The sequence below is a fragment of the Lithobates pipiens genome, unplaced genomic scaffold (assembly GCF_037356315.1).
Source record: "Lithobates pipiens isolate NorthernLeopardFrog02 unplaced genomic scaffold, aLitPip1_a1.2 Scaffold_16, whole genome shotgun sequence".
In the NCBI taxonomy this organism is placed as follows: Eukaryota; Metazoa; Chordata; class Amphibia; order Anura; family Ranidae; genus Lithobates; species Lithobates pipiens.
In genome coordinates, this window is record NW_027507748.1 from 402,216,313 (window position 1) to 402,244,289 (window position 27,977).

General features: G+C 41.9%; 1 protein-coding gene across 1 annotated transcript in view; it reads right to left on the minus strand.

Moving 5' to 3' along the window:
- Nucleotides 1-27,977, minus strand: part of ATP2A3 (ATPase sarcoplasmic/endoplasmic reticulum Ca2+ transporting 3) — a 311,056-nt gene that overhangs the window by 212,353 nt on the left and 70,726 nt on the right. Inside the window, exon 2 of the mRNA XM_077482351.1 lies at nucleotides 6,541-6,558. Coding sequence (XP_077338477.1) covers nucleotides 6,541-6,558 — 18 coding nt within the window. The remainder of the gene's footprint in view (nucleotides 1-6,540; nucleotides 6,559-27,977) is intronic.

Genomic DNA, 27,977 nt, shown 5'->3' on the forward strand with positions numbered 1-27,977 from the left:
ATCATATGCTGCTCTAAAACTACCCCCATAGGATCAGAGGGCTGAACAAGTCAGAAGGTCCCTCTTCTCTTTAGCCCGGAGGATGCTGTGCTCATGGTTGCCAAAAAAAACATCACATTTTGATTCGTCTGACCACAGTCGTTTTCAGTTTTGCAACGGACCATTTTAAAATTAGCTTTGGCCAAGAAAAAAAAAAAAAAGACATGGGTATTTCTGGACTATGTTCAGATATGGCTTCTTTGTATGATAGAGCTTTAACATCCATTTCTGGATGACGAAGCAAATTGTGTTCACAGTGATTTCGAAAACGTTCCTAAACCCATGCAGTAATGTCCATCAAAGAATCATGTCTTTTTTTTAATGCAGTGCTGCCTGAGGGCCGAAAATCACTGGCATTTATTAGATTTTTTTTAGGTTTTAGATGCAGCTTTTCACAGACTGCTGAACCTCTGCCCATCTTTACTTCTGAAACACGCCGACTCTCGTTACTTACCGGTTTCCAAATAGTCCAATTAGTTGCAAAATATTCTTCTAGCTCTTCCCGCTGCTTACTTTGCCAACTTTGTGTTGCCATGTCCCAACTTTTTGGAGGCTTTATGCTCTTAGCAATTTCAAAGACGGTATTTAAGATTTCAGAGCTGTCACACTTTGAATGACAATTGCGCGGTCATGCAACACTGTACCCAATCCAACATTTGTATCATTTTTTTCCCACAACTAGAGCTTTCCATGCCTCTTACTAAATAGCTTGGACCGTCTACTTTTCAAAAAAAAGGGGTCATTTGCAGGGTATTTGTACTGCCCCAGGCTTCAAAAAAAAGTTAGATGGGTCAGTGCATCAGGACTGAACAATTTTTAAATGAGAAATTTTATAATAGCTATATCTCTATCTCAAAAAAAGACAGAGAAATCATTTTCTATGCGACGTGTTTAATGCTAGCATTTTTTGGATAATTTATTCAATTTAAGCGTCTGGGCAGTGGTGGCCCGTGGGAGTTCTTCAATTTTTCTATCATTTAACGTGCCTCTGATTAACCCCAAATAAAGTTCAGCTGTTCTAGTAGGTCTTTCCTGACATTTTCTTAGTTGCATCCTACAGCAAAAGCCGTGGTCTGCAGGGAGCTTCCAAAGCATCAGAGGGATCTCATTGTTAAAAGGTATCAGTCAGGAGAAGGGTACAAAAGAATTTCCAAGGCATTAGATATACCATGGAACACAGTGAAGACCGTCGTCAAGTGGAGAAAATATGGCACAACAGTGACATTACCAATAACAGGGCGTCCCTCGAAAATTTATGAAAGGACAAGAAAAAAAAAAAAAGTCAGGGAGGCTTCCAAGAGGCCTAGAGCAACATTAATAACATTAATAGTAAACATGCAAGCCTGGCTACATTTTGCAAAAAAACACATCTAGAGTCTCCCAAAAGCATGTGGGAGAATGTGTTCTGGTCTGATGAAAGGGCGCGCTGATGTCATTGCAATCCAGGTGATCCGGAAGTGCTGGTGTTCGTAGCTAAAAATTTGCTGGAAAATCTCTTTTTATATGCGAGATTGATGTTTTTAACCTTTGGTCTGTCTGAGTGTGTTTGCAGAGAGGGTCTGGTTCTATACTGGAGGTAGCTCAAAGGAGTTCCCATTTTACCTGCCTGTTTGACCATCCTAGCAATAGGAGGTCCACTCCATCTGGTAAACGTCCCTGCTCACTGGGTGTGAAGTGCCATTTAGTTTGAAGTTCTGTACAGTTACTTGGTGGTGGATTCTTTTAATGGAATTTTCTTATTCACATGGACTTGATATACGAATTTATCCATCATAGGGACTTTTTTGCACATTAAATTGTTTATTTATGCACTGCACTTTGTGTATTAGCGCAATTTTTTTGTATACAAATAAAAAATTCTCACTTTTAGTGCAGTTTAACACTACACTTTAGAACATGGCCCGATGTATACACATATGGGTTATTTTATACAAAAGAAATGTAGTAGATTACAGTTTGGCCTAAATTTAGGAGGAAAGATTCTTTTTTTTACAAAACTTTATAACAGAAACTTAGAAAAAATTTGTTTTTTTGTTTGTTTTGTTTTTAGAATTATTATATTTTTCATTTACATAGCAAAAAATAAAATACCCAGTGATGATTAAATACGACCAAAAGAAATCTTTATTTTTATGAAAAAAAATTATATAAATTTAATTTGGGTACAGTTTGGCATGACCAAGCAATCGCCAGTTAACCACTTCAATACCGGGCACTTTTACCCCCTTTCTGCCCAGGCCAATTTTCAGCTTTCAGTGCTGTGACACTTTGAATGACAATTGTAAGGTCAGGCAACACTTTACCCATAAGAAATTGTTATAATTTATTCACACAAATAAAGCTTTCTTTTGGTGGTATTTAATCACCACTGAGTTTTGTAATTTTGGTTAAACAAAAAAAAACATAATTTTGAAAAAAATATGTTTTTTTTTCAGACCTAAAATTTAGCCAATAAATAATCTTTCATAAATTTAGGTCAAAATTTATTCTGCTACATTTCTTTGGTGAAAATAATCCAAATCAGCGTTTGTTTAGTCTGTAAGAAAGTTAGAATATCTGAAATCTCTGGTATATAGATCTGAAAAATCGATCAATCCCGATTAGGGATGAGCCGAACACCCCCCGGTTCGGTTCGCACCAGAACTTGCGAACGACCCCCGCGTTCGGTACGAACGTTAGAACCCCATTGAAGTCTATGGGACTCGAACGTTCGAATTGGAAAGTGCTAATTTTAACGGCTAATATGCAAGATAGTGTGCTAAAAAGGGTTTGGCGACCTGCCTCCTGCCTCAGGGGACATGGGTCACTGCAAAAAAAAGTTTTAAAAACTACCGTTTTGGCGGGAGCACTGATTTTAATGACGATTAAAGTGAAAAAAAAAAAGTGAAATATTCCTTTAAATATGGTGCCTGGGGGGTGTCTATAGTATGCCTGTGAAGTGCCACGTGTTTCCCGTGTTTAGAACAGTCCCTGCACAAAATGACATTAAACGGAAATAACACCATTTAAAACTGCTTGCGGTTTTAATGTTATATCTGGTTCCTGCAATATGGTTGAAAATCATTGAGAAAAATGGCATGGGTAGCCCTCCCTGCCCATTACCAGCCTATTTGGGTCTTGTACACATATTAAGGGGAACCCCGTACCCATATTAAAAAAAGGAAATGCGTGTGGCCCCCAGGCCCTATATACTCAGAACAGCAGTATACAGGCGGTGCAAACAAGACAGGGACTGTGTAGGTTTGTTGTGTTAAGTTGAATCTGTTTGTCATTTTCAACCGGTACATTTTTAAAGTGTAGCTCCAGTCAAAAAAAACTATCTTTAAGCTTTTTGGAAAACATAGGGAAGGGTTATCACCCCTGTATAATTTGTTTTGTCGTCCATCTTTTTTCATCTCACTTGCTGCTGTCTCCTTGCGTTTGCAAGTAGGAGATGTTTGTAAGTTGGATGTTTGAAAGTAGGGGCCTGCCCTATATTATAGCGGTATGTACTGGGTACAGAGCACGCAGACAGCACGCCTAACACTACTGGCTGCAAGCTCTATTATTAACCACTTGTTAGCCCAATGTTTGCATAAAGTGAAAGATGAAGTTATGCTGAGTAAATAGATATCAAACATGTCACTCTTCAAAATTGCACATGCCCGTGGAATGGCGCCAAACGTCGCTACTTAAAAAATCCCCATAGGCGACGCTTTAAATATTTTTTTACTGGTTACATGTTTTGAGTTGCAGAGGAGGTCTAGGACTAGAATTATTGCTCTCGCTCTAACATTCTCGGCGATACCTCACATGTGTGGCACATGCGAGCACATGGGGACATGGGCGCTTTAATTTTTATTTTATTTTTTTATTGTTCATTTTACTTTATTTTAGTTTGACATTTTTTTTCCCAAAAATATATTTTTGATCACTTTTATTCCTATTACAAGAAATGTAAACATCCCTTGTAATAGGAATATGGGATGACAGGTCCTCTTTACAGTGAAATCTGGGGGGTCAATATGACCCCACATCTCACCTCTAGGCTGGGAAGCCTGAAATAAAAAATTAAAAAAAAAGATTCTGGCTTTGATCGTACTGGCGAGTTGGTAGAAGCACCAGAGGGCGGTGAGGGGTGGGGGGGCGTCTATGGCTGGGTACTTCAGGGTATCACCGAGTATGGCTGGGTATCTCTGAGTATGGCTGGGTATGGCAATTTATGGCAGGGTATTACAGAGTATTGGCGGGGTACTACAGAGTAATAGCAGGGTACTGCAGAGTAATGACGGGTACTGCAGAGTAATGGCGGGTACTGCAGAGTAATGGCGGGTACTGCAGAGTAATGGCGGGTACTGCAGAGTAATGGCGGGTACTGCAGAGTAATGGCGGGTACTGCAGAGTAATGGCAGGTACTGCAGAGTAATGGCGGGTACTGCAGAGTAATGGCAGGGTACTGCAGAGTAATGGCAGGGTACTGCAGAGTAATGGCAGGGTACTGCAGAGTAATGGGGGTTACTGCAGAGTAATGGGGGTTACTGCAGAGTAATGGCAGGGTACTACAGAGTAATGGCGGGGTACTACAGAGTAATGGCGGGGTACTGCACTGCAGAGTAATGGCGGGGTACTGCACTGCAGAGTAATGGCGGGGTACTGCACTGCAGAGTAATGGCGGGGTACTGCACTGCAGAGTAATGGCGGGGTACTGCACTGCAGAGTAATGGCAGGGTACTGCACTGCAGAGTAATGGCAGGGTACTGCACTGCAGAGTAATGGCAGGGTACTGCACTGCAGAGTAATGGCGGGGTACTGCAGAGTAATGGCGGGGTACTGCAGAGTAATGGCGGGGTACTGCAGAGTAATGGCGGGGTACTGCAGAGTAATGGCAGGGTACTGCAGAGTATGCACTGGTATTGCAGAGTATTGGCAGGGAATTGAGGGGTTAAATTCGGTGAGCAGCGATGTGGGCACTGCAGATGCAGCCCACATCGCTGCTGACACCGATCTCTTTCCCCTCCGCTGTACCGATCGGTACAGAAAGGGGAGGGAGGAACAGGCGTCATAACATGACGCCGGTTTGTTTCCAAGTGATCACTCCGTCATTTGACGGAGCAATCACGTGGTAAACGGCCGCTATGAGCGGCCGTTTACCGTGATGCGCCGGGTCCTATGGACCCGGCGGTCACGGATGCTCTCGAGTGCGCACACCTCGGGGCACGCGAGAGCAGAATTCTGGGAGGCCGTTAATTAACGGCCTCTCTGAGTTAAACAACCGCCCTGAAGCCGTTAATCGGCAATGGGCAGTTGTTAAGTGGTTAAAGCTAGATCACTAGCTATATAGGTGAGGTGAATATAGTGGTGTATACTGCAGTCAGGGCACAGACAACAACCACTACACAGCAGCAAGATAGGAAATCAGCCAAAAACGATTGGTGTGTACTGTGTTGAAGGTACACAGAACACCCACTGCTTCAGATGCAAAGTAACACTACAGGAGGCCGCCTTAAAGGCGGCCTTTTATAGTGTGGGGCGTGCACTACACAGTCTGAGCTATGATTGGCCACAGGCATCATGGCTCTCCTCGCTGCCGGCGCTGCGATTGGCCAAGCATGCGGGGTCACAGTGCATGCTTGGCCAATCATCGGACAGCAATGCACTGCGCCAACGCAGTGCATTGTGGTCCGCGCGCGCGTCACTCGAATTTTGACGCGAACGGCCAAAACGTTCGGAATTCGCCGAACGCACGAACAGCCAATGTTCGAGTCGAACGTACGTTCGACTCGAACACGAAGCTCATCCCTAATCCCGATATACTGACACCCCATCTTCTTTCTTGAGGCTCTAAAATGCCAGGATAGTGCCTCCAAAAAAAAAAAAGTCATTTTTTTTTTTTTTTTTTTTTTTACATACTGTTACCAGTTTAGTATAGTGTTTACATGACTGGTGCGGCAGTGATAAGTGACACTGACTGGTTACAGTATGTACAAAAAATATTTTTTTCAAGTAAAACGTTTTAATTACATTTTTTTTAACACATTGTGACCAGAAATACAGTATTACCATAGTACTGTACTACTGAGGAAATCAGTTTTTTTTTTGTTTTTTTTTTAACATTACTTATATCAATACATTTCATCAGTTTAAGCAAAAAAATTTTTATGAATGAAAGTTCATTCAGTGCCTTGTTGTGATTAGCCAAAGATAAAATCACATGGTACAAATGGGATGCGATTGGCCCCGTCTCTACCATGTGTTCGCTGTGACTAATCACAGCTAGCAACATAACTGAAAAACAATGGATTGCTTCCTTTCATGCTATCCATTTCATAAAATTGTCACGCGATAGTCATAGGACATCCTCCCAGGACAGCAGTGCTCTCGCCCAGCCGTCATTGTACTATAGGCAGAGTGGGAAGGCGTTAAAGTAGTACAGTGCTGAATAGCAAAAAAAAAATGCCCGCGTCATGAAAGGGGGTAAGATTATACTATAAAAACGTATGAAAAAACAGATGCGGATCTTACCTTCTTCAGCTGGTAACTCTGTCACCCAATTCAGTAAGAAGACATGAAAAAGAAGGCAAAAGAAAATTGTAAGAATTAAGCAAAAAAGTTCATGGCAAACTATTAGAATTTACTATCCACTGTAATAATCTAAATTTCATTGCACCATAAATGATTATATACAATAACCTATAACGAGAAAGAAAAAAAGAAAGAAAAAGAAAGAAAAAGAAAGAAAAAGAAAGAAAAAGAAAGAAAAAGAAAGAAAAAGAAAGAAAAAGAAAGAAAAAGAAAGAAAAAGAAAGAAAAAGATCACACATACATATACACACACCACACGGCGACGTGAATAAGTATTTGGCCCCTTCCTGATTTATTTATTTTTTTTGCATACTCACACACTTAAATGATTCAGATTAAACTAATTTTATTGGTCTAGGAAGGGTTTCAAAGCCATTTCTAAGGCTTTGGAACTGCAGTGAACCATGTGGCAAGCCATTATCCACGATTTGAGATAACTTGGAACAGTGGCAAACCTTCCCAGGAGTGGCCTTCCTACAAAAATTACTCCAAGAGCATGATGATGATTCATCCAGGAGGTCATAAAAGAACCCAGAACAGTGTTGGTGGTAGCCTGATGGTCTGGGGCTGCTTTGCCTTAACATAATTGATGCAACCATGAATTCTGAGCTCTACCAGAAAATACTAAAAGGAGACTGGCCATCAGTTTGTGACCTCAAGCTCAAGTGCACTTGTGTTATGCAGCAGGACAATGATCCAAAACACAACAGCAAGTCCACCTCCAAATGGTCCAAACAAAGCAAAATGTAGATTTTGGAGTGGCCTAGTCAAAGCCTGGACTTAAATCCAATTGAGATGCTGTATCATGACCTTATGTGGGTGGTTCATGCTGTAAAACCCTCCAATGTGGCTGAATTAAAACAATTCTGCAAAGAAGAATGGGCCAAAATTGCTCTACAGCAATGTGAAAGACTCATTGCCAGCTATCAAACGCTTGATTGCAGTTGTTGCCACCAAGGGTGGCACAACCAGTTATTACGATTTTCAGGGCAATTACTTTTTCACATAAAGCCAGGCAGGTTTGGACAGCTTTTTTGCCTTAATAAATGAAACCATCATTTAAAAACTGCATTTTGTATTTACTCAGGAGTACTCGGGTTACACACACACACACACACACACACACACACACACACACACACACACACACACACACTTTCCATTATACAGTGTTTATGTAGTCAAAAGCACCTGATCATGCCCTCCTAGCAGTTGATTGAGTATCCCATTCCAAAAACATTGGCTTTAATATGAAATGCTTTGTTTTCGATTTTAATTTATTTGCAGCTAGAATATCCTCCACTTATTTGGGAGTTCGTTCCACAAGATTTTGGAATTTTGTCTGTGGAAACTGGTGCTCGTTCAGCTAAAAAAGCAATTGTGAGATAGGGTACTGATGTTGAAGAAGGCTCAAACCTGCATTCCATTTTATCCCAACAGGTGGTCATTAGGGCTGAGGCCACGGCTCTGTGCAGGCCACTATTCCCTCCACATCAAGCTATTTTGTTAGGTCCTAGCTTTGTGCAAAGGGACCTAGTTATTCTAACAGAAGATGGCTTTCTCTAAAATTGTTGCCAACAAAATTCTATGGTGTCGGGATAACCTCTCAGAATTGACTTATGCAGACAAGCAGAGATTGGCATGCTCTTATAGGGTCCATTTTTCATTCCAAGAGGTTTACAAACACTTTAAAACAATGATCACCTGTCACTTTTTTATCAGTAACTAAATAAATTAAAAATTCTACATCAGAAACGTGGACGTATTGCTTATAAAGAACCAAAAAAAAAAAAAAAAAAAGTTAGGACCATGTATTTAAAAAGTACCCAAACATGGAGTTAAAGTATTGCTTGAGCAAAAGAATTCGACAACCTCATGCAGAAATCAGATTCTGCATATATAAAAACATTCTGACGTGACCAAACAGTAGATAGGAGGGGATGGAAACCCCCTCCTATTGACCTCATTGTTGAACTCCTCAACTTTGCTGTAACTGTTGCCAAAAGTACTAACTAACTTGAAGTGGATGTATACTTACAGAATGTGTGCAATGTTAATTTGGTTTTGTTTTTTGTTTGTTGTCGTTTAAATCAATTTGCAGAGATTTGTTATCACTTGGACATAATATTGATTGTCGTGTGCAGTATCTAGCAAGGAATGTCTCAGGCCATCCACCAATTTCTTTGTCTTTAGGCTGGGTTCACACTGCTGCGGGGGGAGATCCGGATGTGATTCGCACCGCAAATCACATCCGATCTCCGTAGCGATGCGAGTTCAGCCATACAGATAGTATGGCTGAATTCGCATCGCTCCCTCAGCAAACTCGCACAGGACCCTTTTTTTGGTCCGCAACAGAATCGGATCGCATGGGGGTTCACACCATGCGATCCGATTCCTGTGCGAGTCGGCAGATCGCACTGCGATATGCGGACGGATCTGGGGGTGTCATTAACATATCATTGACACTCCCAGCCGTCCGCATATGGCAGTGTGAACTGCCGGCGGGAGGTGTGCGATGCGGGAAAACGCCGCGGATTCGATGCGTTCCCGCATCGCAGCGGTGTGAACCCGGCCTTAAAAAGGATTAAACCCAGAATCAAATTGAATTGGAGAGTCAATGCTCAGCTGTTGCAGGTACTGCCGTTGAACAGAGCCATACGTCAATCTCTGATCGATTTCTTCAAGAATAATGCAAATACTGCAACATCACAGGTGATATGGGATACGATGAAAGCATTTTTAAGAGAAATACTAATACAAGCAATTAGTTGGAATACAAAGTGGGAAATTCGCCTTGTAGGAGAAGTGCAACAAAAAGAATTTCACTATAGCCAGAGCCCTACTTTAATAATAGGATTTTTATTACAGCTTACCTGTAAAATCCTTGTCTTGTAGTACATCATGGGACACTGAGCCTTAAAGTGGATGTAAACCCAATGTCATCCTTTCTAAACTACTGCCATAGGGGTTATCTATAAGGATATACATGCCTCTTGCAAGCATCTTTACCTGTCAAATGTCTGCTACGAGACCTGAAAAACTGCAGATTCTGTGGGTGGGTCTGTTGTCTGGAGCTCAGTGGGTGGAGTCATGATGTCAGATTCTCCTGTGTATTTCTTACACTGAACTTCTGCTTTGATCGCGAACATTCAGTGAAAAGACAGGAAAGTAACCACATGACTTCAGCATGCCAAATCATGCTGAGGTGTGGAACACCCAATCCTTGCAGAGCAGCAGAAGAAAGGAGTGGGAGGGAATTAAAAAATAATGCATGTCTCTTAGGTGATTTACCCATCTTGTGCACTAGCCTGTCACTCACAACAAGGGGGAGGATTTGACAAAGTTTTTTTCTGTTTGTCAAGATTTATCTCACTGGAAAAAAAAAAAAAAAAAAAAAAAAAAAAAAAAAGGAGGATTGCTCAGAGATGGAATAACTGTGGCAAGACTGGGCTCAAAAGATAAGAAATCTTATACCCTACATTATGACATCAAAAAATAAATACACTTTCGGGTTTACATCCACTTTAAGTAATTACTTAATGGGTTATGGGCCTCCTTCAGGTGTTGAAACTGGTATACCTAATCAAGGAAGTGCACTCCTTCTATAACCCCTCCTCCTTCCAGGAGCACATCAGTTTTTGTAGCAAAACAATATACTTAAATCCCAAAGGAGGGGAGGGCCCTCTTTGTTCCACGATGTACTCCAAGAAAAGGATTTTACAGGTAAGCTGTAATAAAAATCCTATTTTCTTTATCGTACATCATGGGACACATAGCCTTAAGTAATTAATGGGACGTCCCATAGCAATGCTTCTTGAGGGGAGGGAGAGACAACCCGTAGGCCCCCCCCCCCCCCCCCCCGAGACTCGAGGACTTACTGTGCCTGCAGCATACTGCACCCAAAGGAATTATCCTCATACCTTCTTACATCCACCTGATAAAATTTTTGTGAATGTATGCACTGAAGACCAATTTGCGGCCTTACAGATCTGAGCCAAGGAGGCCTGGTGACGCACTGCCGAGAAGCACTAACTGCCCTGGTAGAGGGCACCTTAACTTGACGAAGGGGGAATCTTACCCCTTAAATCATAAGTTTGAAATATAACTTGCCGTAACCACTTAGCAACAGTGTATTTCAAAGCTGCCTGTCCTTTCTTAGGACCCTCTGGCAGAATAAATAAGACATCAGTCTTAAGAATCTGAGCAGTTGTCTTTAAAAAGATTCTCACTGCTCTCACCACATCAAGACAATGTAGTGACTTTTCTTCCCTGGAACATGGTTTTGGAAAACAAAAATGGCAGGACAATATCTTGTTCAGGTGAAAAGCTGAAACCACTTTTCGCAAAAAGCCTGGACGAGGGTACAAGACCACTCTGTCCTCATGAATAATCAAATATGGCTCTTTACAAGAAAGAGCAGCCAATTCCAAAACCCTCCTTGCTGAGGATATAGCAACCAAAGATACCAGCTTCCTTGTCAAAAGGACTAAGGGAATATGTGTATTAGTTCAAATGGCTGTTTTTGTAACACTGACAAAACTAAATTCAAGGCCCAAGGGTTTAAAAGGGATTTAACTGGCAGATTAATCCACATCACCCCTTGCATAAAACCCCAGACTAAAGAAAGCGTAGCAAGCGGTCTTTGAAATAAGGCTGACACTTGGCCCTCAACAGTACTCAGGGCCAATTACATCTCTACGCCTATTTGTAGAAAGGCAAGAATTCTGGATTCACACCAGAAAACAAATCCTCCGGACTCTAATATATAGTTCTGGAAGCTTGCATTAATCAAAATTAGAGATAACTGACCCAGAAAGACCATGTTTCTTCAGAATGTGGGTTTCAATAGCCAGGCCGTTAAATTTAGTGTGCGTAAAGTAGGATGGAATATCAGCCCCTGTGAGGCAATTGTTACGATTTCTGTATGCCATGACCTTCTGGGGCCATGCTGCTTTAGCCAGAATCACTGTTTTTCTTTCCAGCTTGATCCTGTAAAGAAGTCGAGGCAGCAATTGAACAGGGGGAAATGCATAGATCAGTGAGAACTGATCCCACGGTATCTCCAATGCATCTGTTCTGCATGCGAATTGATCCTTTGTTCTGGACACAAAGTTGACTAACTTTATGTTGAACTGAACACTAGAAGATCTAATTCTTTGACAAACCGCCCAAAAATGTCTTGGGGTGAAGAAACCATTCCCCTGGGAATAATCTGCTGGCGACTTAAGTAGCCCACGTGCCAAATCTCTATTCCTTGAATGAAGACTGCCAAGTTAGAATATGGATATGGCGATTCTTGGTGCCCTCTTTGGTGATTAATATAGCCACAGCCATGGCATTGACGGATTGGATCCTGTCAGGACAATCCCTTAACCTGGAAGTCCAGGCTTTCAGAGCCAGACGCACTGCCCAAATCTTTAGGATGTTGATGGGCAAGGCACTTTCGGTTCTTGAACACTGTCCTTGGACAGTTGTCTTCTCTGTCGTTACCACTTTCCAAATAAGTAGTCGGAAGGATTTACCTTTTAGCAGATTCTTTAGTAACCACCAATTGAGGCTTAGGGACACCCTTGGACAGCCACATTAGCAAGTCCAAAGCTTGGATCGTTTTGTTCCAAGCAAATAGAATACCATTTTGCAACAGTCTCAAAGGGAACTGGGCATAGGGAACTGCTTCGAATGAAGCCACCATCCTTTCTAACAACCTCATGCAAAGGCAAATGGAGGGATCTCCTTTTGACCTGACCATCCACACCAACTCTTATGGAGTGGTTTCTTGCCTGGGCAAGAACAACCCTTTTCTGGGCTGTATCTATGATAAGACCCAAATACTCCAGGTTTTTTAGCAGTTAAAAGGGAGACTTCACTAGGTTGAGAACTCAACCCAGACTTTTCCAGGTAACTGCTTGTAATGCTTACACCTTACTCCAAACACAGATTGGTCTATTAGCAATAGATCATCTAGGTATGCCAAGACCTTGTGCCCTTAACCTGGCTAGAGGTGGGGCTAGCACTTGTGAACACTCGAGGTGCTGTAGCTGGCCCGAAGAGCAAGACTACAAACTGAAATGATGTTCTACTTCGAGCCGCAGAAACCTTTGGTGAGCGGGAAATATATATCAGCTGACTCTACTAGAGGTAGCTTGAAAAAAGCACAAACCATTTCTGTAAGAGATTTGTACCAGCAATCTCTCAGATAGCGAGGCTGAAAAAAAAACATTCAGCTCCAGTTGTCTCCTCCGCAGAGTAGTAAATCGGTTGCCTTTCTTCCTGATCACCAGAGGGTAACCCCTCATCCTCTACCCACCGTTCCCTTGATAAGGGATCTAAGGTGGGGGAGGAGGATCCAACGCGCTTCCTATCCTTGGATAGCGGATGCGGTTAAAGTCGATAATTTTCCTTCAATGCCCTGTAGGGTGGAGGGAAAAAAAACAAAAAACACAAAAAAAATAAAAAACGCATTTTCAATGTATACAAAAAAAAAAAATATTGCAATGTAAGTGGCTGCATTTGTTTTTTTTACCATCTTAATTAACACTGCCGCCAGGGGTACTTACAATTGTCAGCTTTTAGGGTCAGTTCACACTGCCCTACATGGTAAACTGCACTAGTTTCGTGTGCGAACAGTGCTCTGTTCCAAGTCTGGAAAGCTGGCAGTAGAGGACAGAGTGGTGCTTTTTTTTTTTAATCAAACTTTATTGTCTGCATTTTATCACAGCTAACTGCAGCCCAGCTCCAGGATACATTGCAGCATGATTAGGGCACACAGAAAACAACTGTTTTCTGTGCATCCTAGTGGTGACCGCCAGTGTTTTACAGTGCAGTAAAACGCTGGTCACAGCACTAGGGTGGATGGGACCTTACTAATATATTTTAAACCTTTGGCACAAAAGAAAAAAAAAAAAAAAAAACACCTGTTGCTGTAACTGCTTAAAGTGGTTGTAAACCCCCGATTGTCACTTTTACCTATAGGCAAGCCTAGAATAAGGCTCATCTGTAGGTAGTGTAAATATCTCCTAAAACGTGCGCCAATGTGCATGGCGCTGTGAAGAAACTGACCTCCGTGCCGTTTTTTCACTCACAAGTGCCATGACTGACAGCTCCCACATACACACGCGGAAATGAAGTCACGCAGCTCTGGCCAGTCACAGAGCCGGCGTTCTCGGCCCGGAAGGAAGTGGGGCAAAGATGGATAAAGACTGCAGCTGGGACAGCGCGAGCTTCGTTTGCAGTTAAGTGCCACATATTTAGGCTAGTATGCGATACATACTAGCCCATTATACTTTTTTTTTTTTTTCCCCTGAAAAGTAAGAGTCCTCTTTAAAAGTGCTGTTTGCCAATCTGGGGTAAGGAGAGTTTTAGATATATTAGTCCCTTTAAATCTGCTAGTGTAAGTCTAACATCAGCTAGCACTTTTTTTGGCAGTCATGGCAGTTATTTCCTTATGGGATAAAGGTTTACATAAAAAGCAGACCAATGTAAGCACCCCTTTTCAGTGGTAAATGGTTTTGTCTAAACCCGCTGACACTTGACAGACACATGGTCTTTTAAATGAATTTTAAAAAATAACAGACTGATCAGATGAAAATAAAAGACAAAAATAAAACTAATTACCACCACATCTAAAAATTGGTAAGCTGCGATATATAATTTTTTTAGTTATTAAATAGGGCTTTAAGAATACATACTTGAATACTTTTTCACCCTAGAGTTTAGTCACATTCTATTTAATGGTCAAGAACTGCAATTCTGTAGCAAGAAAAAGATCTTCGAACCATTATAGGACCAGATTGTTGTAGTGTCTGTGTCATGTTCTACTTTAAATCAAGGAGAAAATCTATATACAAAATCAAATAGTTTTCTTCAAGCCTCGTTGTCTGCCGGCACTGTACAACCTATGGAGCCAGCTTTACCGGTATATCCTGATTACATCTGCAATATCTCTTGCAGAATGACTACATTCTTCTGTTCAGCGCACTCATATGGTAATGATAAATTATACTTTTAAACCTGACACTTTCCTCAAAATTGTTAGTTCTATGCTAAAAATAACCACTATTTACTGTATTTTATTTCAACAATGAGCCTGATTGTCAGAAACAGGGAAGAAAGCTATGCAGAAACACAACCAAAGCCATATAGTGTAAAACATTCCTGAGACAAAAGAAAAATTGCACTAGTTTTGCAGCTTTTTTTTTTTTCTGTGCAATGCCTGTGCCACAAACAAAATTGTTACTTGAAAAACAAAGTGGTCAGTAATTACGAATTGCAGGAACCTTTTAGTAACAGCTCATAGCTGCCACAGTTCAAAGTACAATCTATTATCTCTTCAGGCTGATAACTTGCACAACCACTGAAAAGTGATATCACAGTTCACCTGGGCATCATTATGCTGAATTACCCATCATCTCAGTCTCCAGAAGTAAGATACCCCAGAGTAGTTTACATTTCTGTCCATTCAACTTGACCACGGTAAACATGGCACGCTCTTGCTACCGGATACCAGAATTATTTTTTATTCCCAATTGTAAAACCACAAGAGAAATGCATGGATTTCAACTAGCGTCTATGAGAGATGTAGGTAACTAATGTAGTTCAACTTGCCATTAGCCAAACACTAAAGGAGCATTGCTGCACGTCTGAAGTTTACCAAAGAGCACCTTGGCAAACCAAAATGTTACTGGGAAACTGTTTTGTGGCAAAAGTTGAATTGTTGGGGGGGGGTGAGCGCTCAGCACTATGTATGGTATAAAAAGGGCATAGCTTACCAACATCAAAACATCATCCCAACAGGGAAGAATTGTGAAGGGAACATGATTTGGGCTTGATTCGCTGCCTCAGGGCCTGGACAACTTGCAATTAATCAAGGGGAAAATGAATTCTTAAGTTTACCAACATATCCTACAAGGTAATGTCAGGGTGGCAGTCTGCCATCTGAACCTTAGTAGAAGTTGGGTGAAGCAGCAGGACTATGACCCTAAGCATCAAAGTAAATCCACCACAGACTAGCTTCAGAAAAAAAAAAAGTTCTCGTTGGTGTGGCTCCGCAGAGCCCAGACCCCATAGAGATGCTGAGGAATGAACTCGAGACATCCTAAAACGTGTCTCAGCTGAAGCAGTTTTGGAAAGAGGAATGGTCAAAAATCCCTCCTGAACTTTGAGCACGTCTGATCCAGAGCTACTGAAAGCACTTCCTTGAAGTCAATGCTGCTAAAGGAGGACAAGCTGTTAACTGCAGGTTCACATTCTTTTTCTTGACACACATTATATATACAGTGCCTTGCGAAAGTATTCGGCCCCTTGAACTTTTCAACCTTTTGCCACTTTCAGGCTTCAAAACATAAAGATATAAAATTTTAATTTTTTGTGAAGATTTACCAACAAATGGGACACAATTGTGAAGTGGAACGAAATCTATTGGATAATTTAAACTTTTTTAGCAAATAAAAAACTGAAAAGTGGGGCGTGCAAAATTATTCGGCCCCTTTACTTTCAGTGCAGCAAACTCACTCCAGAAGTTCAGCGAGGATCTCTGAATGATCCAATGTTGTCCTAAATGACTGATGGTGATAAATAGAATCCACCTGTGTGTAATCAAGTCTCTGTATAAATGCACCTGCTCTGTGATAGTCTCAGGGTTCTGTTGAAAGCGCAGAGAGCATCATGAAGACCAAGGAACACACCAGGCAGGTCCGTCATACTGTTGTGGAGAAGTTTAAAGCTGGATTTGGATACAAAAAGATTTCCCAAGCTTTAAACATCCCAAGGAGCACTGTGCAAGCGATCATTTTGAAATGGAAGGAGTATCAGACCACTGCAAATCTACCAAGACCTGGCCGTCCCTCTAAACTTTCAGCTCAGACAAGGAGAAGACTGATCAGAGATGCAGCCAAGAGGCCCATGATCACTCTGGATGAACTGCAGAGAACTACAGCTGAGGTGGGAGAGTCTGTCCATAGGACAACAATAAGTCGTACACTGCACAAATCTGGCCTTTATGGAAGAGTGGCAAGAAGAAAGCCATTTCTCAAAGATATCCATAAAAAGTCTCGTCTAAAGTTTGCCACAAGCCACTTGGGAGACACACCAATCATGTGGAAGAAGGTGCTCTGGTCAGATGAAACCAAAATCAAACTTTTTGCCCACAATGCAAAGAGATATGTTTGGCGTAAAAGCAACACAGCTCATCACCCTCAACACACCATCCCCACTGTCAAACATGGTGGTGGCAGCATCATGGTTTGGGCCTGCTTTTCTTCAGCAGGGACAGGGAAGATGGTTAAAATTGAGGGGAAGGTGGATGCAGCCAAATACAGGACCATTCTGGATGAAAACCTGTTGGAGTCTGCAAAAGACCTGAAACTGGGACGGAGATTTATCTTCCAACAAGACAATGATCCCAAACATACAGCAAAATCTACAAAGGAATGGTTCACAAATAAACGTATCCAGGTGTTAGAATGGCCAAGTCAAAGTCCAGACCTGAATCCAATCGAGAATCTGTGGAAAGAGCTGAAAACTGCTGTCCACAAACGCTCTCCATCCAACCTTACTGAGCTCGAGCTGTTTTGCAAGGAAGAATGGGCAAGAATTTCAGTCTCTCGATGTGCAAAACTGATAGAGACATACCCCAAGCGACTTGCAGCTGTAATCGCAGCAAAAAGTGGCTCTAAAAAGTATTAACGCAAGGGGGCCGAATAATTTTGCACGCCCCACTTTTCATTTTTTTATTAGTTAAAAAAGTTTCAAAAATCCAATAGATTTCGTTCCACTTCACAATTGTGTCCCACTTGTTGGTGATTCTTGACAAAAAAAAAAAAAAAAATTGTATATCTTTATGTTTGAAGCCTGAAATGTGGCAAATTTACACTTTGCTACAATGTAAAGTAGTGAGTGTACAGCTTGTATAACAGTGTAAATTTGCAGTCCCTTCAAAATAACTCAACACACAGCCATTCAGCTCTAAACCGCTGGCAACAAAAGTGAGTACATCCCCAAGTGAAAATGTTCAAATTGGGCCAAATTAGCCATTTTCCCTCTCCGGTGTCATGTGACTCAGTGTTACAAGGTCTCAGGTATGAATGGGAAGCAGGTGCATTAAATTTGGTGTCATCGCCCTCACTCTCTCATAGTGGTCATTGGAAGTTCAACATGGCACCTCATGGCAAAGAACTCTGAGGATATGAAAAAAAGAATCGTTCCTCTATATAAAGATGGCCTAGGCTATAAGAAGATTGCCAAGGCCCTGAAACCGAGCTGCTGCATGGTGGCCAGGACCATATCAGCAACTTACCAAGACAGGTTCCACTCAGAACAGGCCTAGCCACGGTTGACCAAAGAAGTTGAGTGCATGTGCTCAGCGTCATATCCAGAGGTTGTCATTGGAAAATAGACCCATGAGTGCTGCCAGCATTGCTGCAGAGGTTGAAGGAGTTGGGGGTCAGCCTGTCAGTGCTCAGACCACACGCTGCACACTGCATCAAATTGATCTGTATGGCTGTTGTCCCAGAAGAAAGCCTCTTCTAAAGATGATACACAAGAAAGACCACAAACAGTTTGCTGAAGACATGGAGACTAAAGACATGGATTACTGAAACCATGTTCTGTGGTCTGATGAGAACAAGAATTTGGTTCCGATGGTGTCAAGCGTGTGTGGCGGCAACCAGGTGAGGAGTACAAAGACAAGTGTGACTTGCATAAAGCCAAGCATGGTGGTGGGAGTGTCATGGTCTGGGGTTGCACGAGTGCTGCTTGGCACTGGGGAGCTACAGTTCATTGAGGGTACCATGAATGGCAACATGTACTGTGACATACTGAAGCAGAGCATGATGCCCTCCCTTCGTAGACTGGGACGCAGGGCAGTATTCCAACATGATAACGACCCCAAACATACCTCCAAGATGACCACTGCCTTGCTAAAGGAGCTGAGGCTAAAAGGTGATGGACTGGCCAAGCATGTCTCCAGACCTAAACCCTATTGAGCATCCTCAAAATGGAAGGTGGAGGAGCGCAAGGTCTCTAACATCCACCAGCTCTGTGTTGTCAGAGGAGTGGAAGTGTACCCCAGTGGCGACCTGTGAAGCTCTGGTGAACTCCCAAGAGGGTTAAGGCAGTGCTGGAAAAGAATGGTGGTCACATGAAATATTGACACTGGGCAAAATGTGGACATTTTCACTTAGGGGTATTACTCCTTTTTGTTGCCAGCGATTTAGACATTAATGGCTGTGTTAAGTTATTTTGAGGGGACAGCAAATTTACACTGCTACAATGTAAAGTAATGAGTGTACAGCTTGTATAATAGTGTAATTTGGTAGAATGCAGTGCAAAACATATTTAAAAATGAATAAAAGGTCGTTGTTTTTTTTTGCGCATTTTTTTTTTAAATAAAAAAAGGTTATATTTACCTGCTCTGCGCAAAATTATTGCACAAACCAGTCCCTTACCTCTTCATTTGTGGTTCCCCTTCTGGTGCTGTCTGCCCCCTCTTACTGTGGGTGCCACTATAGCAAGCCAAATGGAGAAAAGTGGTGTGGCATTTACATCCTTATAATAAAATTTGCAATCATAAAACACATGCCAGCCAAGTCCACAATTAAAATATAAAGGCTGCTGTCAGACTCATCCATCTTACCAATCGCTCTGCGTCTGCTACTCCTATCTGTCAATCCCTCCACTGCCTTCTGCTCGCCCGATAAATGAAATTCAAAATACTAACAACTTATAAAGCCATCAAAAACTCGGCCCCCAGCTACATTACTAGCCTAGTTTCAAAATACCAACCTAAATTGTTCTCTTAGTTTCTCTCAAGACTTCCTGCTCTCTAGCGCCCTCATCACCTCCTCCCATGCTCGCCTCCAGGACTTTTCCAGAGCTTCTCCAATCCTATGAAACTCCTTACCCCAACCTGGCCGAATATCTACTACTCTATTAGCTTTTAGACAATCCCTGAAAGCCCTCCTCTTCAGAGAAGCCTATCCTACCCACACCTAACTGTACTTTCATTTTCTCAATCAGCTCATCCCCCAGAGTTAATACCTTTTGTTTCACTTGACCCTCCCTTCTGGATTGTAAGCTCCAATGAGCAGGGCCCTCTGATCCCTCCTGTATTGGATTGTACTGTAACTGCTTTCACACTGGGGCCATGCACTTGCAGGATGGGAAAAAAAAAAGTCCTGCAAGCAGCATCTTTGGGGCGGGGCGGAGTGGTGTATACAGCTCCTAAACTGCCCCTGCCATTAAAGTCAATGTGCAGCGGCACTTTGAACCCTTTACTTGGCTGCTAGCAGGGGTTAAAAGCGACCCACCTAGCGGCCGAGTAAAGGGTTAAAAAGTGCCACTATAACGGCGGAAAAGCGCAGCTAAAACTAGCAGCGCTTTAGTGCTGTCGCCCCACCCCCCAGTGTGAAAGTAGCCTTAAAGTGGTTGTATGCTCAATTTTTTAACTTTTACCTACAGAAAAGCCTATAATAAGGCTTACCTGTAGGTAAAAAAAAATATCTCCTACACCTGTACGGTTTAGGAGATATTCCCCTCGGTATGCGCCGCTGACTGCAGCGGCGCATGCGCACAAGGGGGTTCTCGCCGTGAAAATCCGGCAGCGGCCGACCGGCCGGACTGAAATCTCCCGCGCGCATGCGCGGGAGTGACGATATTGCGGCTCCGGCCACTCACAGCGTCGGAGCCGCGATACCCGGAAGAAATGCAGAGGGAGCATGTCAGCTCCCTCGGCGTGGATCGGGCCAGATGTCGGGGCCTCGTTCTAAGGTAAGTATTTCATAATGAGCTAGTATGCGGTGCATACTAGCTCATTATGCCTTTTGCTTTGCAGGTTTAAAAAAAAAAAATTTGCGGGTTTACTACCGCTTTAAATGCTCAGGACTTCATGCTTGGGAGGTCATTTGAATCCGGTAAGGAGCTGGTGTGCAGTCAGGTTGTGGAACACAAATTTGACACTGCATTGTGTGTGAAATGTTATCACAGCTCATTGAAAGATGAAGAGTTAATAACCAGGAGTTTTGCTTTTGACTGCTTGTGCTTGCAAGTGTTTTGAGGTTTTTTTCCTCCCTTATTTGATAACTTTTTATAAAAGCACATTTTTTTCCCCTCTGCTAATTAAGGGGAGTGGTTAATTGTTTACAGGTGTACATAAGTGTCTATACAAACTCCCATTGGAGCTGGCTCCCTGCTAATGCTGGCTTGCTTCTGCAATTTGTATACATAAGTGCAATTTTGAACTAAAGTGGAGAGTTAGGGCTGGTTCACACTTGTGCGATGCAAGAACCCTGCAAATCCACTGCGGGTTCCCACATCGCACCCGACACCCCCATTTCAGCTTGCATATCGCACTGCGAACTGACAGTTCGGACATGAATCGGATTGCATATGTGTGAACACACATGCGATCCAATTCTGGTCCAAACAGAAAAAAGGGTCCTGTGCGTGTTTGGACCGAATGCGGTGAGATATCAGCCATACCATCTGTATGGCTGACATCGCACTGCACAGGCATCACATGTAATTTGAACAGCAGTGGTGCTGTGAATTGCATGCAATGTCTGGCATCGCACTAGTGTGAACTGGCTCTTAATAACCAGGAGTTGGTTAAGACAGGAGTCTTCTAACCTGTAAGTAACATCTTAAAACTTCCTATAATTATATTGTAACTGGGAAATGAGCGCCAGCAGTGTTTAAGGTTTTGCTCAGTGCCCCACATGTATACAAAATTGGTGCAACAGCTCCAGGACAGATACCGCTGTGACAGATGTGAGCAGGTTGCCCTTCTGGAAGCTCACATTAGATATCTGGAGGAGCAAGTTGTAACACTGGGCAGAAAGGACAACCTTGAAAGGGGTCCTCTGCTCACTGAGCAGGTGGTCAGTATGGTTGATGTGGAGGGTGGAGGGGAAAGTCAGGATCATCACATAGGAAAATGGGTTAATGTAGTTAGAGGGAGTGGAAGGGGCTCACAGAAAAGGAAGGCCAGTCCTGTATTTGTGCATTAGAACAAATTTTCCCAGTTGGGAAAAGTTGTGGAGGTGGCAAACACAGATGGCAGCCCTAGATGTCACTGCTACCCCTAACAGTCGGGAGAGCAGCCCATCTAGTAGAGGGGATGAGGGGAGTGCAGGTAGGCCTAGACAGTTGGTGGTAATAGGGGATTCTATAATCAAAAGGACCGATAGAATAATTTGTTGCCAGGATCGCCTAAACCAAAATGTTTTGCCTTCTCCCTGGTGCTAGGGTTCGGCATGTGGTGGACCGGGTTGATAAATTACTGGGAGGGGCTGGGCAGCTGGCCCAGCTGTCTTGGTTCATGTTGGAACCAATGACAGAATACATGGAGGGTGGAGGCGCCTTATGAATCAATTTAATGAACTAGGCTGCAAATTGAAGAGAAGGATCTCTAAGGTGATATTCTCTGAAATATCGTCTGTGCCATCACAGGACAGGCAGGGGGAGATTGGAGAGCTGAATGCATAGCTAAAAACCTAATGTAGGGAGGAAGAAGTTTTTGGGTTTTTAGAGCACTGAGCTGACTTTTCTTTGGGGTGCACCTCATATGCTAAAGATGGTTTGCAACTGAATGGAAGGGGGTCTGCTGGATTGGGGGGGGGGGGGGTGAACTAGAATGCCATCAGGCAGACAGGTCAATTAAGGGTCAGACATTAATGGAGGGTGGAATGGGGATCATTTGTACTACTAAACAAGATATAAAAACCCCCAGAGCAAAATGTAATAATGTATTAAAGTATTTGTTCACCAATGCCAGAAGTCTGCCAAACAAAATAGTTGAGTTGGAAGCTCTGGTGCACGAGGAGAGCTATGATGTAATCGGTATTGCTGAACCTTGGCTTCATTTCTCACATAACTGTGCTATTACTATTCCTGGCTATGCACTCTTTCAGAGAGACAGGGTAAAAAAGAAAAAAGTGGCGGGGCCTGTGTCTATGTGAGAAGCGATCTCAGATTGAGTGTGAAAGAGGACCCAGTTGATGGAGAGTGATGAGTCTGAATCATTATGGGTACAATTGCATATAGGTGTGCGTAGTTCAAAGTTAAATCATTGGAGTTTGTTATAGACCACCCAATGTTAATGAGGATATTTGTATCTTTGATTTGTATTCCATATCTATGGTCATTGCATCCTGTATATTTTTATATGTACACATTTTTGTCCTTTTTCCCTTTATGTCAAATGTAGGTTGTTCACCTACGCACTAAAATTTACTACCTATAATAAACATAGTATACTTTAGCAGAATACAAAGTAGCTTTTCCCTTAAAAATCCCTAAGAGGAACAAATTCCATATATACACACACAATGTTAATGAGGAGGTGGAGACTCAGCTCCTTGCACAGATGGAAAGGGCTGAGACGGTGATAATAATGGGGGATTGTAACTACCCAGTAATGGCACTGCTGGGACAGTTATAGGGCAAAAACGTACAACCCTATCACAGGACAATTTTATGGTCCAGTTTATTGAGGCCCCAACTAGGAATGATACTCTGTTGGACCTGGTAATCTCAAACCATGTAGAGCTTATTACTAATGTTCCTATAAAAGAACATCTGGGTAGCAGTGACCATAACAGGATTTCATTTGATGTTGGCTGTAAGCAAAAAAAAAAAAATCACATACGGGAAAGACAAACAACTTCAAGAGAGCAAATTTTCCAAGGATGAGGGCTGCTCTCCAGGACTTGGACTGGAGAGGGAATATTGGCATCAATGGACACAGAACAGAAATGGTAATTCTTCAAAGTGACCATTCGTGAACGCACTGCAAAAATAGGATTTTTAAAACCGCTTACCTGTAAAATCCTTTTCTTTGATGTACATCAGGGGACACAGAACCATAGTAATAACTATGTGCGTTATATCGGCGTATCAGGTGCTGGACACTGGCACGCCCCTTAGAGCGTAAACTTCCCCCATATAACCCCTCCCATTACTGGGAGTTCTCAGTTTTGTAGCCAAGCAATCAAAGTGTATAGGAATAAGGGAGGGACCTCTGTGTCCCCTGATGTACATCAAAGAAAAGGATTTTACAGGTAAAGGAAGGAAAGGAAACAGGAGGCCAGAGGACTCATACTGCAGCCTGCAGTGTATGCTGTGCCCAAAGGCAATATCCTCATGACCTTTAATATCGATTTCATAAAATCGGATAAACGTCATAGAGGCCTGATGATGCACCACCCAAAAGGCACCAAATTGCCCTGGATGAGTGTGCTCTTAATATAAGAATTTTCTTCTTTAAGCGGAAGCTTGATCAATCACTTGACAAACCCATTTGGAAAATTAGTGGATCTTGACGCTGCTTGTCCATATCTTTGGCCCTCTGGCAGTACAAACAAAAACTTTGTTTTGCGCACTTGAGCGGTCGCCTTTAAATAGATTCTGATTGCTCTTACTACATCAAGAGACTGAAGTGCTTTCTCTTCGCAGCAGGGTTTATCAGAGATAAAAAAAAAAAAAAACAATCTTCGCCCTTCACGGTAGGCTCAGAGACCTTGAAAGGAAACCTTCAGGAACAGGGGTACACTCAGGTAATCCCGCAATCCTGGACCTGCGAGAAGACCCTGCCAGTAAACTTTTATTGGCTTTACTACCAAAAAGTACTGGGTCCCAGGGCCCAGCTTTAAAAGCATTCGTAAGCAAAACCTCGTCTCTTTGGATGCTGAAGCCCGGGTATCATTTATTTAGTCCATTACGGAGACATCAAAATGGATTCGGTCAGGATGGCTGGCTCTCAAAGGATTACTGCCCGTGGAACTCAGTACAACACATCCTTACACGTGCCCAACACCTTAGACACTGGCGAAAAAACTGAGAACTCCCAGTAATGGGAGGGGTTATATGGGGGAAGTTCACGACTTAAGGGGCATGCCAGTGTCCAGCATCTGATACGCCGATATAACCCACGTAGTTATTACTATGGCTCTGTGTCCCCTGATAAGAAAAGAAAGTATATTTCCCCGGGCAATATGTTTAAAAGGCTAAAAATAAAACCTATGTGGCTCACGGCCAAAGTTAAAAAAGCAAAAAACAATAAGAAAAGCTTTTAAAAAATATAAAAATGAAGGAACACTAGTGTAGTTTAAATGTTACAAAGAATATAACAGAATATGTAAAAAAGAAATCAAGGATGCAAAAACTCAAAAATGAACGATTGCAAAAGATAGGACAAGCCGCAAAAATTCTTCAGACATATTAATAGTAAAAAGGTCAGGTCTGAGCATGTAGGCCTTTTACAAAATAATCTAGATTGGGTGACTGGTGACAAAGAGAAGGCAAAATGCATTACTTTCTTTAGCTCTGTATATACAAAGGAGCATGGGTAGCTCATGTCCATAATGGGGGTGGTAGTGACACAGCCCTGAATGATCCACAATGGCTCAAAAGGGATATGGTTCACAAATATTTAGACATAATAAAGGTGGATAAAGCACCTGGCCCAGATGGCATCCACCCACGGATCCTAAAAGAATTGAGCTCTGTAATTTCAAGCCATTGTATCTCATTTGTAGTGACTCATTAAGGATGATGGTGCCTATATTTAAAAATGGAACAAAAAAGTCTTTACCAAGTAACTATAGACCTGTTAGTTTAACTTCTATAGTCGGGCAGATGCTGGAGAGTTTAATGGAAAACCACAGAGACTAGTTCTTGCTTAAAAAATTTTAAGCAACAGACAGCATGGATTCATGAAAGACAGAAGTTGTCAAACAAATCTGATTTCTTTTTATGAGGAGGCAAGTAAAACCTTGGACAGAGGGGTGGCGGTGGACGTCGTATACTTGGATTTTGCAAAAGCATTTGATACAGTTCCCCACACATGGCTCACATGTAAGGTAAAGTCTACAGGCTTGGAAATATCAGTTTGCAAATGGATAGAAAACTGGTTCAAGACAGAATTCTGAGAGTAGTGGTTAATGATTCTTACTCTAAAAATGGTCTAAGGTTATCAGTGGTGTACCCCAAGGTTCAGTGCTGTGACCCTTTCTTTTTTTTTTTAATATCTTTATAAAAGATATTGGTTCTGGGATTAAAAGTAACATTTCTGTCTTTGCAGATGACACCAAGCTATGCAGTGGAATAACGTCCTTACAGGATGACTCCAATTTACAAGACCACCTCAATGCTCTGTCTAATTGAGCGACTATGTGGCATATGAGGTTTAATGTTGATAAATGTAAAAATTATGCACTTGGGGGCTAAGAATATGCATGCATCATACATACTAGGGGGAGTGCAACTGGGGGAATCCATAGTGGAGAAGGATCTGGTGGTTTTGGTAGATCATAAGCTTAATAATAGCATGCAATGCCAAGCTGCGGTTTCCAAAGTGAGCAAAGTCCTTTCTTGTATTGAGACTCCAGAGAGATCATTTTCCCCCTGTACAAATCATTAGTAAGACCTCACCTGGAATATGCAGTTCAGTTTTGGGCACCAGTTCTCAAAAAGGATATCAGGGAACTGAAGAAAGTGCAGAGAAGGGCATCCAAACTGATAAGAGGCATGGAGGAGCTCAGCTATGAGGAAAGATTAGAGGGGGATATGATCATCATGTATAAATATATATAAAGGGTCCATATAGTGAACTTGGTGTTAAGTTATTCACTTTAAGGTCATCAGAGAGGACAAGGGGGCACTCTTTAAATCTCTTTTCCTGTAGACGTAATCTCCAAATACAGAAAGGTTTCTTTACAGTAAGAGCTGTGAAAATGTGGAATAGACTCTCTCCAGAAGTGGTTCTGGCCAGCTCAGTAGATTTTAAGAAAGGCCTGGATTCATTCCTAAATGTACATAATATAACTGGGTACTAACATTTATAGGCAACGTTGTTCCAGGGAAAATCTGATCGCCTCTCTGGGATCAGGAAATATTTTTTCTTCACCTGCTGTAGCAATTTGGGGGCCTTCCTTATTTTTTTATGGTTGAACTAGATGGACTGGTCACTTTTTTCTAACTATGTAACAAGATGTGTGTAACACTATTTATAATGGTTGCACATTATACAAATTTGAAGCATGATTTTAATTGTTCGCCGCAAAAATTGTTTATATAAATCCTTTGATAGATTTTAAAGAGACATTGCACCTGCTGTATTTAATTTGGATATGATTTTGCAAAATTACCTTTACAGTTGGAGAGTTTTTTTTTACTTCTGATTTCATTTGTGTTACTTGATATATTCTTAAAAAGGGACAGCACAAAACTATTTAATTTGTTATATTTTGGCAACTATTGAGTGCAGTTGTCCAGTTTTGTCACTAGGCACAGAAATGTATTGTTTTTTTAATTATGAAGTATGTGAAGGCCAGTCTTCCCAAAAGGCATATTTCAGTTATATAAAGCGCCACAAATACCAAATTGATTTGTTGTACCTCAGGTGCTATAAATAACCATATTCAATTGGAGTTAAACTGTTCTGGAACTCCCCCCCCCCCCCCCCCCAAGCATTTGTGGAAAAAAAAAAGCAAAAAAAAAAAAAAAAAAAAAAAGAAAGAAAAAGCAGTAATCATTTTAAAAATGACATCTGGTGCTGCAATTTGCAGTTTTAAGGGGCTACTGTTGGATACTGCAAAGAGATCCTGAGCTTTAATAAATCCAGATTCAGTCACCGACCTTGTCAAACACAACTTGCTCCAGAGATAAGAGACACCTGCTGGATACAGAGCAAGAATGAAAGCAAGCCTGACGTGTTGAACAGAGTAAAAAAGTATGACAAAACACAGAAGTGTTCTGTTGATCTTTTAAAGCCAAAAATCCCCCCCCCCCCCCAAACAAAAAAAAAAAAAAAAAAAACACATGAATTCAATAAGAAATTCATTTTAGTACAGGTCCTTAGCTAGAAAAACCAAACAATTTCACTATCCATGTTTACATGAGCCAACTCCCATTACATACACACACATCATAACTGAAATCAAGTGAAGACAGACCTGTTCTTGATACCTACTGTAAGCCAATCAATTTCTCCCTTTAGATATTTATTGCGGTGAGTCAGAATTTAAATGGAACTCCTGCTAACTCGAGTTTTGCATTTGCAGAATGCAGAAGGGTTAGTACATTTTTCAAGTTATTTCTGTCTGTGCCCTAAAGTGTTTCAAAACACAAAATGTATTCTTCTGTATGTTTGTCATGTAAACGAAAATTCAGCCGTGGCTCAGGTGGAACCAGAGCTAGAAGAAAAGCTCAGAGAGGAAACTAACTGCAGCATATATATTACCAGGGTGGATTTGATTTACTTCAACGCTATTTAAAATCACAACTTAAATCATGATTTAAATCACTAGTAAAAGGGCTTGACTTAAATCATAATTTTTAAAGAGCAACTGTTATGTCCCGCAGTGGCTCCTCTTCTCACCCAC